Genomic DNA, 17,283 nt, shown 5'->3' with positions numbered 1-17,283 from the left:
ACACAAATTTGGGACTAAATTAGATCACAAAAATTTTTTATGACAAAAACGAGAAAAATCAGCATAGTCGATGATCATTTAATTTTGTGCTTTTTTTTTTGGGTATTAATTCTAAGTAAATTCCAAGAAAAAATGTATATGGATATTAAGAATTTGAGTGAGGAAATAGAAATTAGGAGCAATTGTATTCAAAAATTCAGAAACTCTTACAGGTCGGGATGTTAGGGCCTTTAGGGTTGTGGTTTTAACATTTTGAGAAGAACAAAATTGTTGATGATAATCAGGACTATGTGGTCTAATGGTGTTCGAGTTGGACTTCCATTTAGAAGGTTATGAGTTTAAGCCTTAGTGGAGGTCTTATTAGTTCTTTATGTTTTAGTAGGTTGAGAAAATATATGAACAGATACTACAATGTAATAGGCCAGTAACATTCAAAAAAAAAAAAAAATTGTTGATGATATCAAAACCCATGAAAGCAAAGTTATTGGTCCAGGAGTTATGGGACCACGAATAATAGGTTTGATGAAAAGTAAACGTACGTGAAAAATTGTCTTCATTTTATTTGTATTGTCATTTCTCACTTTTTTTTTATTATTTAAATTGGGGAATGAATTTGTATTTATTAGCTGGTATATTCCACATGTATAAACAATATTGACTTGTTCATAATTGCTATATATTCCTCTTTTCATATATAAATTGAGTTAATTCTATTTTTGGTCTTAGATTTATAGGTGATAATTCACTTTTAGTTATTTTTTATCAGAACTTTCACATTTGGTCGGTTGGTCTTAGTATTATTGTGGCATGATTATTTTTGGTCCTCTGTCAACAAAATCGTTGAAATTTCGTTAAATACAAAGGCATTTCGATCATATTTGTACAAAGTGAGTTGACCCCGTTATATTTGTATGTTTATTTTTTTTTTTTTTTTAAAAAAAAACTGTAATTGAAGACCAAATGGCTTTATATTTAATAATGGCATCAAAATTATTTTGTTGATAGAGAACCAAATGTGGATGTTCTAATAAAAAAAAAAAAAAAAAAAAAGGCTAAAAGTGGACTGTCACCTATAAATCTAGGACCAAAAATTAAATTCATTCTATATAAATATTTCATCTTTGTACTAAAATTTTGATTGGAGTTTCCTTTTATCTTTACACTTCATTTTTTTTTATTATTATTACAAAGGAAGGGGACACCCACTTATACAATCTACGCCTACACTAAGGCTCGAACTCTAAACCTCCCACATAAAAAAACAATCAAATACTAGTGGACCACAAACCACTTGGTATCTTTACACTTCATTAATTAACTTAAATGGACCAATGATCTTGTGGTTTAATTGTACGAAGTGACTCTCCTAGGTGAGAAGTCATGGGTTCAAGCCCTAGTGAGGGTGGTATTGACTCTTTGTACTATCTCAACATGTTGAGAAAGTAGATATGAACAAATACTACATTGTAACAGAATCATCAATACTCAAAAATTAAAAAAAAAATAAAATGGAAGCTTCTTTACATAACGACAAGCTAAGAACAAACGACTTATTTAACTTTTTCTTTATAACATTACAAGAACAAAAACTAAATGGAAGCTTCATTACATAAGGACAAGCTAAGAACAAACGACTTATTTAATTTATAACATTACAAGTGGAGAAGACTTTAACGTGGAATGGTCTTTTAGTTGAGAAATTTAAATAAAAAGAATAGAAATAATAATCAAAAATAAAATAGAGAAAGAAAATAGAATAAATATATTATTTTATTATTTAATTACTCCGTCCGTCCCATTTTATGTGTTTGACTAGAGTTATTTCTAATTTAATTTTTCATAATATTAAGTTTAGTACTCCGTATTAGTATGCTTTCAAAAAATAAAATTAGTATTAATATACACAATTTTTTTTTATTTAGAAACTACATTAAAAGTACTATTAAATTAAACATAAAAAAAATCAAATTTAAAAATAAGTAAAATATACTAAAAAAATAAACAAAGAAAAAAGAATTGATTTGACCATGAAACATATGGAGTATTAGTTTGAGAAAAATGGATCACTTATGTGATCGTTGGTCATACACATTGCCCAAACGGTGTTTACCTCTTTTTTTTTTAATTTTTATGAGAAGGGTGTTTTCTTTTTTATTGTCTTAAAAACTTGTATGCAAAATCGAGGGATTAAATTATTCACACCCACATGAAAGGGTGGTTATTGCAAATCTAGGTGGCAATTTGAAAGTGTATTGATATGGCTGTATGACTCACTTTTAAAGTAAGAGAGTATTTTATGATAGTCGGAGAGCGTAAAAGGCATACATGGAAATGAGTGGAAGAGTATGGTGGTGAGTTTCTAACCCAACTCTTTGTTCAGAAGCATTCCCCTTCCTCAAACCACATGATGAAAGCATGTTCATAAATTTCATACAAATTTGTCATTTCCACCATCATTTTAAGCAAGGAGGAAAACATCCATGATCAAAACTTCCCCCTATGGTAAAAGATATGAATGGTAGCAACCATGCAATATCTCCCTACAAGCTAAAATAGTACAGACCTACTCAGATGAACATAACTGGGAAATAGTTTGCAACATGTCTTGGGGGAGGGGAGTTTTGGCATAATATGTACTTTACACGGGCGGCGAGATGACAGAAAAGAACCTACTTTGATGGCGTTGGCAGCTTTGGGACGATAGAATCAATGAAAGCGTAATGCCTAGGATCAGCTTGCCAGAGTTTCGATAGATGAAGATGAGAGGAGGTACGCCTATGAATTTCTTCGATAGCCCAGATGCTGGCTTCAGCTTTACTAGGATGGATGATGGAATCCAACGGAACGCCCTCTTTTGCAACACCGAGTCTCAATTGATCCCACTGCCTCATTTGAATGTTGGTGAGGTAATGGAGCGGCTGCCCATATACCCGCTTAAGGGATGAAGCTAACCCCATCCATGAGGTAAACGGAATAACTGAGCCACGGTGAGAAGGTATTGGAAGCTTCTGCATGTATTCTTGGTACATTCTACAACTCCTAACCAAGTCGTCTGCATTCCACAAAGAAGGTTCGAAAGATATAAACCGATCAAACCAAACAAATTGCACTATCCAAGCTTTTGTGTAACGAGATTTTTTTTTTTTGGGGTCAGACCACGAGGTGTCCTAAACAGGCCCTAACTGTAAGAGGCACCTACTCAGACTAATCCCCGTTCGCACTGGGCCGGCCCAATTAAGGGGCAAAGTGCTGGCCAGATTGGTTTTTCCATACGAGAGGGGGTTTGAGCTCCCGACCCCTCTTAAGGGACAAGAGATAAATTTGACAAAGCACCGAGAGAACCTTATTTATGCCATGAGTAGAACAGGCCATAAGGATTTGGGCAAAAAAGTATTATAACGTCAGAGGCTAAAAGAACTGAACACTACTTGACAATTACGCTGCAAATGAATGAAGGATAACAAGCAATGAAGCAATCGCAACACCTTCTTAAAATTATATGCAGATTGAGCATTATGCAGTATGCAAATGATAACAAATCAAGGTTACAATACCTTCTGATAATTCTTCCAGATGTTGGTCATCAATAAACGTTTTGGTGAGCAGTTTATCAAGATCACGATCTGGCTTAACATCATCTTCATCTGAAGATATATCTACTTGCTCTCCAAATGGTATACTCCTCTTCATGGTCTTCAAAAATCAAAATCAAAATTCTTTTCTTAAAATAAAAAATAAACAAACATAATCAGAATCCACCAATTTCTATCTACATTTATTTAATTGAATTTAAGAGCTCCTAACCAATAAATCAAAGAAAAAACAAAATAGGGACAACCCCAACCCAGTTGGCCAGGGTTGACTTGTAACCACAAGGTTACAAGTTCGACAACCAGAACCCTAGCCATGAAGTAAAAATGTGAAAGGAACAAACTTTGATAACGATGGATTTTTCAAGATTTTACATTTCCACAAATAGAACAATCCCCAATAGCTCCAGTTCAAAATTCAAGATTTTAGTTTAATTTAAAGCGGCGATACAACACAATCCATGGAATTTGAAGATGATTTATCTTTTGGGGCTGGGAGCTATCGTCTTTATGTGAAACAATCAACAAATCATGCCAGAGGGGAAATTTTGGTAACGCTCGGGAGATTGAACATAAAATTTGAAGAAAGTAATTGATATATACACATTTTTCTCCTCTCGGAAATGGAAGTAAAGTGGACCGGAAAATTTTAAAGAATGAGGAAGAGTGAGATAGGTATGCTTACCAGCAAGCGGCGACGGGCGGCGTGAACGAGGTGGCGGTGGAGGAGGACGGTGGCAGTGGAGCGGAGGTGTTGAAGTGAAGTGAATGCAAAATTTCCGTTAAAATGAGAATGTTGGACTTTGGGTTACCATTTTGGTAATTGGGCTTGAGCCCAAATCCAACACAAGTTTATTGAGTCCACCACCTAATAAAATTGGGCTATTTGGGCCTTATCTGGGCTTGGGGTAGTGAGAGACTGAAAATTGAGAGGGAATGTCGAATAATGTTTTTGGTTTTTGTTTTTTAATAGGAAGGGAATACCCTGAGGCTCGAACCTATCACCTCTTACATAGGAGAGTAACATGGTATTATTAAACTACAAGATCCTTGGTGCATGTCGAATAATGTTAGGAGGCATCCATTTCATCCAAATAACGTCAAGTTTAATTAACCAAATTTCAAGATGTTACAAGTCTAACTAATCGAATCAGATACATAAAATTAGGGGTGGAAATGGTCCGAGCCGAGCCGAGATTTGAAAAATTAGGCCTGGGCCTGTTAAGAAAATCTAAGGCCTAGGCCCTGGCTTGAGCCTGTATGTAGGCTTTTTGTTAGGCTCAAGCCTGAGCCTGCAATTAGCCTGGCCTGCCCTGAAGCCTTTTTAAAAGCCTGTTTAATATTTAGGTCATTAAAAATGCTTCAAAGTAAGTCCTATCTTGAGCCTATTAAAGCTTACATGTTAAAACTTTTTAAAAACTTTAGTATATCTAAATAATATAAGTAATGCACCTAATACAAAACTAATACATAATTACATAAGTATATCACCATAATGCAAACATAATAGCAAATAAATATAAAATAAAACAAAACAAGTCACGACTTCAGCATGCTCGTTAACTTGTTTAGAAATAAATTCAATTGTATTATTGTTTGTTATCCTATATAATATCGTAAATAATTAACAATCAACTCACATAATTAAGTTGTGACATTTTATTAAATATTATGATAGTAAGAACAGTTAATAAAAAAAAAATTACACAATAAGAACACTTATAGCAGGATTAACAGCAATGTTTATAGTTGAGTCATAATTTAAAATGGAATTTTGGAGGTGTAGGGTTAGGGTTTGGTAATTATATATACTTGGGGTTATATATATATATATATATATATTAATTTTATATATAGGCCAGGCCTGAAGGCCGAGCTTGGTATATATAGGCCTGACCTGTTTAATTTAATAGGCTTTGAAATTGGCTTAAGCCTGGCCTTTTTACTAAACGAGCTAGGCCTAACTAGGCTTTAATTAGGCCTGGACATAGGCCCCTACAAAGGGCCTGGCCTATTCTCATCCCTACATAAAATGAGACGAAAAGAATAAAAATTTATTGGTTTGGGAGAACACCTTGATTAAAATTTGACCAGGACTCGAGTCCAATTCCACCATACTACTAAACATGTAAAATACTCCCACCAAAACTCATTACTATTACGTACCAAGTATTTGATTCTCATTCCGATTCTGATTCCCATTCCTATGTGCGAACCAAAAACACCCTTATTAGGGCCAACATAACCTTTGTCATTTTGCGAGCAAAGAAGAATGTTAGATGTATTGTACCATTTTTGGTTGTTGTCGCAATTTAATGCTTTGATATGCGCAGTGGATGGAAAATTTAATGTGGTATACATCAACCATTTTATGGTTTGTACTATTTCCCTACAGTAATTCTTACTCTCATTTTCCACTTCTTATAATGTAAATGCATGTTTTGATTGCTTAATTTGATAGGGGATCACAATATTTATTCATTCTTTTTTCTCTTCCTTCAATCAAATATGAATAAAAGTAAAAGTAAAAGTTGAGAGTTAGTAAATTTTTGGAGTCCATGTAATATTTTTCATTCCCCTATTGTTTGTACTATTCCCCATTGTCATACTTATTATTAATTGGGTGCGTACAACGTAAATTAGGGTGTTAATCAGATTCAAATTTATGACTTTCTAGTATAAGAATCATGATTCACTCACTCTATCATCATTTTCCCGAGAAGTACACTACTTTAAAAGATGCATATCTGCCGCACATAAAGTCCACAGCTACACAATCAATCTCATAATCATACATACACGATACATAAATGCATATATGCACTTCACGCTCCTTTTAATGCTACCAGGCCACCTTAAATCTCTTCCTTTCCGGCGACATATACGCTAAAGATATTGTTCTGATCCTCACCTTAATTACTACTTCTCCCAAAAAGTTGAATCCCGGAACCCTGATCCCAAGGCTCCCCACACTCCCAACCCGACAGAACATTTAGAATGATGTAAATCACAGTGACTCAATGACCTCAGTACACATAACCAAATACTGTTGCGTACAAAATATCTGCTTATTTTGAACATAATCTACACATTGCCGCTGTCGAGGTTCGGCCTTAATTATTGTTTATATGGTACAATGCTACATGACCAACATGTCCATTTGAACGCCTAATGAGATGCATGGCTGTTTCTGATGAAGATTAATTAATCTCTTATATGCCCAATCTTATATTAATTATGTCAAAGAATCTCAAGTCTTTTTAACGTGACAAATCTTCATCCGCTCTTAACCAAAACTTTAGTTCACCTAAAAAAACATCTAAACCTGCAATAAAATATGAAGTTGTACCTTAACCGAAAGATGAACAATTGATAAGAACAATTTGTGTGAAAGTAATCAGAATATTATGCAGGTAGATGGCGTGTATTCCATGACGGTAGCCATGGATAACGAGATGAGAATCAAGAAAGGTTAGAGCCGATGCGTAAAAAGACCAAAAGGGGTACGTACGTCGTAATCCAAACGGATACCATGAATTAGAATTTGAACAACCAAAAAAAAAAAAAGTTAAAGTAGATAGGCAAGATCAAATTCTAATGGGACCCAAAAGCAAAATTTAAAAAAAAAATTAATAATAAAAAAGAATAATATTACTAATTAAAGCAAAGCAAGGAATCTATGGAGACGGTAGATCAAATAATAAATCTTGCCCCCCCACCACCCTTTGACTGCCTCGTGAAGCTTGATTTTGTTCACAAACATGAGGGCATTTTGGGAATTTGGGAAAAGCAAAAATGGCTTTAGGGCTTGCATGCTTTTTTGTGTGTTTTTTGACCTGTTTTCATGTTGTCTTATGTAAGTAGATCGAATTGAAGAAGAACAGAACAGCTGTCTGTAGAGGTGCTTTTTTATCTGTTACGTAGTAGAAACATTATCATCATCTTCATAATCATTTGAGGCAGCAGCCATGGGATTTGAAACCGCTTTATGCTACTTCCTCATTATGATTTTATAATCATTAAAATTACCCATGTATAAATACATATGTCAAACTAGTTTACGACATAACCTGGGGTGTGGTTGAGTGGAAAGAAACTCATCCATCTTTAACCAAAGGTCAATATTCGATCATTGGCTTTGGGTATGGAGCAGCAGATTTAAGGCCAACGTATTGTCCCACCCCAAAAGAGGTGCTTACAATTTAGCAACGGATACTGTCTCACTCCAAAAGAGGTGCTTACAATTCAGCGAAGGAGTGCTTACAATTCAACGAGGAATTAGTCACTGTGTGGGGTGTTTACAATTCAGCGAAGGATTAATCACTGTGTTCTTGCATTGAGGTTGTCACAGGGCATTCTGCATATCCCGTGATTTATCCTTTCTACCAGTCTTTAAAGCAAGAGCGGGGTTGCGGGGCCATACAAGATCATAATTGCATAATTGGACCATATATGAATCCAAACAAATGTCTACCTTCCAAGATACCTTTTAAAATGGATGGGGTGCCATGGTGGAATGGGAAATATGTTAAGAATCTTTTCCACAAAAAGCATGGAATAATTATACATTTATACAAATATATTCCCTTTACTACTTTAATTTAATTTGCAGCCATTTTGGATGTCAAATCCTTTGACAATTTGGGTTCTTATATTCAATTCCTCCTCATTTATACCACTGATTAATGTTTCCTGCTGGGTCGGAGGTAATCTCAATTTTCTTGTCTGTTTGAAAATATTGGGAGGTAATCTACATCACCTTAGTATTCAAGATTCCTTATTATTATACCACTGCACTAAGGATTAGCAACATATGTATGTGGGTTCTCATGAGAAATGTGAAGTAATATTATAGGTATTTAGTGATCATAAATGATATATAGTACAGTTTATCTAAATCATATCATTTGATATTGATAATGTTTATTATATGGTATTGTTATGTTAAGTCCAAGTGTATAGTATAATTATGAATAAGATAATGTTATATATATAATCAGAATACATAAGGTTTCATTGGAGTTCAAGAGGTTGAAATACTCTCAATAGGTCTGAATTGTATTAAAGATATTTTTTAAACAAAAAAGTCTCTTCCTTCTGCGGAGCAAGGAGGCTTTTATAGCGTTGGGACAAGGAACGTAACACATGTCGAAATTCTCATTAACAATGGGCAAGAAGCACTCCCACCTACAAGTCAGTGCATCAAGTTGATCGCGCCACATATTAATATTGAAGAGTGATATTATACATTCCAAAAGGATTCATTTTCCAGTCTGACAAAGTGATAAGTCAAGAAGCACACTACTGAAGACAAAAATAATCAATAACTGTTATATACTATACTTTATATCTCCATCAGATACAAATAACACTTTAGTAACTCATAAGATGAATAAATGGTGTACTATCAGAGCAACTTATCGATCCCTCCCTTCGATGAGTCAACGAGACATGAAGAAAAATGAACCAAAACTTCATCCCATCATCATATACTCATTGAAAAACTTGTTTCCTTGTGTGCCCTTAATTAGCAACCATTATGTACCTTTAACACTTGTTTGATCCTGTGCTTGGAATTTTGTAGATACCCATTTAATAATCAAACATATACTATCAAATTGTCAAAACAAATATTATAGCACCATATACTCATTGAAAAACTTATTTCCTTATATGCCCTTTTTGATCACGAGTTCTATTTTTGTTAATATTTTTTTAGTTGAATTTATCTCACAGAGCCTTCTTAGTGCAATTTATATTTTTTTACATGATTTGCATGCTATTACAATTTATTAGGGGTAGAGTTTACTCAATACACATTTTCAGATACTGAGTGCGAGTTTTCACGTAAAAAAATAAAATAAAATAAAATAAAATATGTATATATGTGGGCCCACATTTTCTTTAATTTGCCCCTACCTGTAGTTATTGATGATTTGCTAATTGTGTGGCTGAACCCTCAGTAGTTGTCAGAATTGAACTTTAGAGAGCTCCATTTTTTATTTTTTATTTTTTTGAAAACCAGAGAGCTCCATTTGATGAAGTGAATCGTAACACGTTACACGTCGTCCAAATTAAATGATTTGAAATCTGGAAGGAAAGAGTGTGAAATTGAAACATATTGATCAATCTTAATTTTGTCCAAAGAAAATTGTTGGTGATATTCTAGAGTGTAGGTTATGGTTTTGTGCAATTGTGCATAGATATTTGTATGTATGTTTGTATATATGATTTGTATAGTACTAGTGCGTATTGTGTGAATGGGTTAATACCCAATATTTGTATTTAAATAAGTATTTCAAAGTATATTAAAGCAAGATTATATATAGGTAATTGGATGTCGAATTTGTTTATTTAAATAGGTAATTCGAAGTATATGAATGTAAGATAATATAGGAGATTCATTATAATTATTGTCATTGAAATAAATGTTTGCAACTTTATAAAATCGATAGTCTAAATACTTAGTCTAAAAACGATAGTATAAATAAATACTAATTGTACAGACATTTTTTAGTTTTCATAAGCCTAACTTTATTGGTTCTTGTTAATATAGTCTGTTTGTTGGTTTAAGTCCTTGAGCTTGGACAACGTGGCAGTGGGTGTTGGAGGATAAAATATCTAGAAGGGTAGTATTGTAATCTTCATATTGTTTCCCTTTTACTTTCCTTTTATTTCTACTTTTACTTTCCTTTTATTTCTATTTCTTTTTCCCTTATATAAACTCCAGCAGTGTATCTTTTCTAACCAACATCAATAATATCATCTTCCTTCATCTTCTGCACTTCTTCTTCACTCCATCTCTGCCTCTTGTTTTCTCTCTGTTTTTTCATCAATGTAGTTCTATATTCCAACATGGTATCAGAGCGGCGGGAGCTCATCCACGCTGCTGCATTTTCCGGTGCCGATGAAGTGAAGCGACGCCGTGCAATCCTAGTTCATCCGCAGAGGATGACTTCAATTCATCCGCAGAGGATGATTTCAATTCTTCCGCAGAGGAAGCCAAACAATCCAATTGCTACGCAGAGTAGTCGATCAATTCCGCAGAGGATTCCGAATTTGGAGCAATCAGCCGCAGCGGTTGGAGCCATAGCCGTAGTCGTTCCGCAGTGGAAGGGAGGAGCTCCGTCGATTCCGATCAATTCGCAGAGGATTCCGATCAGTCCGGACGGCAATTTGGCCAATGTGCTTGATTCGCGCAGTGCGATTTTCAAGGACCGTAGTTTGAGCTTTCCTAAGAAGAATCAGTTGGGCTGGTGCAGGAATCAGTTGAGATCCGAGTTGTTAGTCGGATTTTTAGTCCAGTTACCCATCGGACAAGCCGAGAAGCAGAGTCGACTCAGTCTCCGTTTTAAGCAGTATTATTTTGAGAATAGGAAGTTCCGATTGTTTTTTGATTTCCAGAATGTTCTGTCCTTTTATTGCGGGAGAATCCGCAAATTGTTTAGCAAATCGAAGAAGAGGGTGAGTTATCACCAAATGGTGAAAATGGTGGAGATGCTGATGATAAGGATAGCGATAATGCATCTGTGGTTGGTGATGATGTTTCTGGCAGTGAATCTGCTGCAGAGTCTCAAATCTGGTAATCCTTCTAATCTAGCATCTACGTCTTTTGGTAAGGCTATTGAGGGGATTAGACATGCTGATTGTGTTGCGATTAGTGAACAATCGCTACATACACCAACTGTTTGTAGAAATGCATTAGTGAGCCTGAATCCCAGGAATGCTGGGTTGGACACTAAAAATGGTGTTGAGGAAGTATCTATCTTAATTCCTCTTCATATAGAAGGGTCAATTATCAGTGGCCTTAAAGACCTTTTCAGCGCGTATATTCGTTTTATTGAAAGAGCCCTGATCAGTGGCCCAGAGGCTGGAGAAGGTGACTCAAGAATCAATGTAGCAGAATCACTGGTACAAAACCTTTCCCTTGTTGCCAACTTGTCAACGCTGGAGCAAATTCTCTCCAACATGATCCAAAGTGTCTTCATTGGCTTCTATCACTTAAAGTTTGAAATTGATAGTTATGTTATGTTCATTCATGACACTTGTGCCCAGATAAGATCTAATTTTTTTCAAGCAATTTGTTTTTAAATTCTCACCTTCTGAAGGTGAATGGGGCAACATTCCAGCCTGTTGCACTGGTGGACAGGAGGATTCAAAAATACATGACCTAGAGCCATCCATTTCATATCAGGAATTCTACCTTGAACTAAGGAGACTTAAGAAACATGCTGAAGATCATTTCTTAGATTTGGATTGGTTAACAGATATACTCAAGGAGCTGATGGAGGCTATATTCTTGTGGATTTCAAGAGAAGAAATATGGGAAATTAGTAAAGAGCCCTTGTCAGATCAAGATTGTGGCAATTTTACACAGTTGAACCTCGATCTATATTTTCTGGTGGAAATTGTTGGGATGGGGTGGATGTTTTTCCGGTAAAATTATGAAAGCATACTTGGATATTGAATGGGGTGGATGGTTTCTCGTATGGAGTCAGCCTTAGTGTCTGCTGGTTTGAGTAATTTGGTTTTGAATGGGGTGTTAAATCACAATCCCTCAGTGAGAATAACAATGCTGAATACAACACAGTTATTCCCATCCTTCTGCTGCAAATGAAAAGTTGGTGGACTCAATGAGAAGCATGGATTTGCAGTAAGCAATCCTCCTTACCTTTTGTGTTTAAGCTGGGCATGTAGGATCTACACGCTCCAGCTTACCGGGGGGTGTTGGAGGATAAAATATCTAGAAGGGTAGTATTGTAATCTTCATATTGTTTCCCTTTTACTTTCCTTTTATTTCTACTTTTACTTTCCTTTTATTTCTATTTCTTTTTCCCTTATATAAACTCCAGCAGTGTATCTTTTCTAACCAACATCAATAATATCATCTTCCTTCATCTTCTGCACTTCTTCTTCACTCCATCTCTGCCTCTTGTTTTCTCTCTGTTTTTTCATCAATGTAGTTCTATATTCCAACAGTGGGTCAGAAGTTCCTGAGCTAAAGGTTAATGTGTGGAAAATCTCAAAAGTCCATCCTCCCCGCAATATGGGATAGAGGGGACAGTTACCGGTATCTCAGCATGCGTGACACGTGGAGCACATGCATCGCGTAAGTTCGGGACCCAATAGGGCTCGTCTACCACTACTAAAAATTACGAAATTTTCGACCACCTGAAAGTGATCTTAAATCAAGTTGAAAGCAAAAAGTGGTTGAAAATAGCAACAAAGGTTTTTCCGGATACCAAAAGTGGTCGGAACAAGGCTTTCGACTTGATTTAAAATAATTTTCATGTGGTCGGAAATTCCATAATTTCCAGTAGTGTACGTGTCTTAAGATTCTTGATTCCTTTGGGTGTGCCCCCACCAAGTTCGAGTAAGGGAACTAGGCCTTGGGGTTCAATTGTTATAGGTCGGGCGCTCGGTCCGGACCTTAAATGCTCGGGGGAGGCGGAGTGATACGGCTCTTCGCTCGGCTAGCCGGACTACACTCGGCCTGAATTAAGGTCAGGTAGAGTAGCAGTTAAGGTCGGTGATGGTCAGATCGGACTCTACTTAAGTACCAGATCCGGCCAATACTGACCAAGTGTATATTACAGTTCGATAGGGGATAATCCTTATCAGTTTTCAAATGACATATTACACCCAATGATGCAAGATCGAATCCTTATAAAACTGGGGGAGAAATTTAACCTTATTTTCCTAAAATTACTCAAAATCACCCCACCCCACCCCCCACACACGCAAACCAAATCAAATCAAGTAAAGGACTGAATCTGCATGTGCATTTGAATTCAAATTAAATGAGCTGAACTAGTATATGCTCTAATAAATGAGGTTCTAGAAACTTAATTTTGAGTGTTGCAGACTTGCAGATAGAGTAGAGATGCTCCCACTTTTTGATGTGAAATCATAACAAACTAAAGCCAAATATATAGAAATATAGAGTTCCTACAAGTAATGGGAAGTCACCATGGCAGCAACTTAATTGGCTAGACTATATTGTAATTGATTCAGTTCTATGGTGATCTGATTAGACAAACCTGATTTGATGAGTATATATATGGAATGGAATGTCCACTCACAATTGTACGGTTTCAAGGTTGGCCAAACAGCAGATAAGATCATATTAAATTCTAGGTATAGGGTAAATCTCCATTTCAATCGTTTTCTATGCAACTATATTCAACATTCAATGTATGTCACTCACCTCCACCCCCAAAAAAATTACTAGAAAGTCGAATTCGATTATTGCCAACATCATGTAGGTCAATTCCGTCATATAAGTCTTTCTAGTGTGATTTATCTCTCATTGTTTGTGAGCTATTACACAAAAGTAAGGTTTTTTATTTAGTGGACATCCACCATTCAGTAGTAACTTCACGTTTCATTCGTCATAAAAAAAAAAAAAAAAAAAAAAAGTAAGTCAAAGTAATTAAATTTGAGATTCATCACCCCTCCTCCCTCCCCCCTTTAAAAAAATTCATACTATAGGATTGAGAGTTGGATTCTTGTCAACATCCTTCCGATCGAACTTATCACACATGATCTTTCTAGTGCAATTTACCTCTCATGTGTTGTTTGTAGAATTTACCTTGTGCACACTCACCATTAGATAGTAACTGTGAGTTTCCCTCTTTATCCAAATTTTAAAAAAAATCAAAGTAATTAAATTTGAGATTCATCATGTATCATTTGAAATATTATTATCATTATTAGTAATTGAATATGTTATTATAGTCAATATAATCATGTTTTAGTTGAGTTATTATAGATTTATAGGTGACAACAATATAATGTTTTTGATGAGTTGAATGAATAAATAATTCGGTCATAAATACATTTACCTCTAGATGAGAATTGAATTTTGTTTCAATATTGTAAGTTATTTAGTATGTTTTTGTGGAATATATACTTTTCATTTTCATTTTTATTAGCGAAAACAATAATACTTACATTATTACAATATGAATAATACTATTTTCCCCTCCTGATTTTACATCATAATATTCACATTTGAAGTGACAATAACATTCTTTTTATTTATTAGCTAGCTACTGTCAATTGGCACCCACCTCGCGTTAAAAAAATCTACTAATTAATTAAATATAGAAAATATTAGGAGGGTAATGTAATATAGGTGAGTTTTTTTTTTTTTTTTTTTTTTTTTTTCTCTGCTGGGTGCTAAACACCAATAGAGCTTTAGTTGTCCTAACAAAAGGAGCTGGTTAAGGGGTATGGTGGTGGAGACAAATTCAAATCCTTATTGATGTTTAGAAGAATCTTTGAAGAATAATTGGTAGTAGGTGTGCAATAGACATTGCATGAAGGAGGGAAATCGCGGTGTAGACAAGTTGGTGATCAATCTATCTCAAAACTTCAATTAAAACTTGAAGATTTTGGAAGATTTGAGTTGAACAAATTACGTCAAATTTTACTAGAGGATACTAATTAATGCTCTGTGATTGATATATTAAAACCAGTCTTGTTTATTTACTCTCCAACATTGCACCCAAAAGGAAATAAAGGCCGGAAAACTTTGATCAAAAAATATTCTCGATGTTTATATATTCTTGTGTGATGGAGGGAATCATTGTGTAGACCAGTTAGTCAGTCTAACTCAAATTTCAATAGAAACTTGACGATTTTGGAAGATCTAATTAAGCTGAACATATTACATCAAATTTTATTAGATGATATTAATGATTTGCAACTAATTAAAATTTAAAAATAATCTTATTTATTTACTATCCAATATTACACTCGAAATAAAATAAATATCAAAAACTTTAATCAAAAAATATTATCAATGTATACATTATTTTCTCATTATAATTTTGTGTGGATTAGGTGGGTACATGGAAACAATAATGGAAAAAAAAAACAGTTTTCATTAGTTTAAACTTTAAACCTCTCATTTTTGAGCACAAAACAAAGCCAAAAAATGGATTAACAACTACTAAGACATCCTCCACCCAACCAAAAAAAAAAAAAAAGACAAAATGGAAAAGAATATATACATACATAGTAATAAGACTTTTTCAATTCCATTCCACAATCATAAGTATTTGGGACCCCAAATGGCTCCATGGTAGTGGAAGCTACACTTTGGGTTTGCAAGTGGAGGGTTCTAATTTAACGAAGGTTGTAAATTGTAATACATATATGTCACATATCCGGCCTTCTTCTCTTTGTTTGTGACAAGATTTGATTTTTGGGTCCAAATAATGGCACTACCGCCGTCAGCTTAATTATGTTATAATTGTACTCAAATTATTTAATTAATATAATAATATATAATATAATCTTCCCTAATCAATTGCTTGGCCCAACAATCATCAAGCTTAGCAGCAGCAGCAGATAGCTTCATTTGGAATAATTATGACCAGTCAACCCAAATTTTCATGCTTTATAACACACCCCCCCCCCCCCCTTTAGTGGGGTGTGAATTGGCTCATAATATAATTGAGTTTTTTATTTTTTTTTATTTGTAAAGTTTATTTTTCATTTGCGATGTTTTAAATTACTGTTTTTTTTTCCCGTGACGAGAAAATACACAATCATTATCCGAAAATATACACTAGGCCGGTAAGTTTCGTATTGTGATCCTACCCGACAAAAGATTACAAGGAGGTAAATTATCTTAGGTTGTCATTATAGCCTTTTTTGTTGGTACTTTGGTTGATATGTTGTAGTTCAATTTAGTTTTGATGATTAATTTAGAGTTGAACTATTGTTAGATCTAATATATGATGATTTTTAATATTTATTGTTTTATTTAATAGTTTGGGCTTGAGACTGTTTTTATAATAAAAAAGACAAAGCGGGGTTTGAATTTTATGGCTCGTATTTTGACGGGTCAAAATGGTGGGCTTTGGCGGGTTAGTGGGGCCCCACTTAGTATGTATACGTTATTAATATAATATTAGTGTATACATATACACCATTTTATATAATTATATATATAAATATATGTTTGTTTATTTATTTATATTGAAAAAATGTATTAGTAATTAGTGCATTGTATAAATTATTTGTTATTGACTTATAGATTAACATATTGTATATTTGATTATTTATTAGGAGTTATTACTTTATTAGCTATTATTATGTTTAACAAATTACAAAATGCATTAATGTATATGTTTAAACAATTTAAATTATTTTAGTATACACTTATTAACCTTTTTATATTAATTTTTATTTAAATTTAAAACTGTTTAAATTTGGCGGGGCGGGGCGGGCGACCTTCCTTAGGCCCGTATTTTGGTTGTTTTTTTAGCCCGACCCCACCATATGACGGGCTTTGGCGGGTTCCGCCGACCCGTTTTGGGCAAATTATTGTGTGGACCATGTTATGTGGACAATAACAAAAAGTACATTTTTAATATATTAAATGTACATTATTTTTGTACTGAATGTACATTATACAATATAATGTACACTCAGAACAAAAATAATGTTCATCCCCTGAATATAATGTACATTAACTTTTTACTGAATGTACATTATTTTTGTATTGAATGTACATTATTTTACACTAGACAAAATATGGTCCACACAACTTGTATGGACCATGACCCATACAATAATGATTACCCGTTTTGATAGCTCTATTTGTAGGTGAATAATCTATCCACACTAATTAAGTATAAATTGATCGTGTAACTACAAAGTTTCAAGTTCGATTCCTGCG

At 34.3% G+C, this 17,283-nt stretch overlaps 1 protein-coding gene across 1 annotated transcript; it reads right to left on the bottom strand.

The window, feature by feature from the left end:
• Positions 1–2,408: 2,408 nt before the first annotated feature.
• LOC109175338 (protein RDM1) lies at positions 2,409–4,381 on the bottom strand. The gene is made up of 3 exons (XM_019324593.1): positions 4,276–4,381; positions 3,555–3,693; positions 2,409–3,052 (listed from the first exon to the last, which is right to left on the bottom strand). Exons 2-3 carry the CDS (start codon positions 3,688–3,690, stop codon positions 2,670–2,672), a joined length of 519 nt encoding a protein of 172 aa, XP_019180138.1. The 5' UTR covers positions 3,691–3,693; positions 4,276–4,381; the 3' UTR covers positions 2,409–2,669.
• Positions 4,382–17,283: the final 12,902 nt, after the last annotated feature.

The sequence above is a fragment of the Ipomoea nil genome, unplaced genomic scaffold (assembly GCF_001879475.1).
Source record: "Ipomoea nil cultivar Tokyo-kokei standard unplaced genomic scaffold, Asagao_1.1 scaffold0688, whole genome shotgun sequence".
Taxonomy (NCBI): domain Eukaryota; kingdom Viridiplantae; phylum Streptophyta; class Magnoliopsida; order Solanales; family Convolvulaceae; genus Ipomoea; species Ipomoea nil.
Note: the sequence above shows the minus strand (reverse complement) of the source record. Positions and strands in the feature narration are given on the sequence as shown.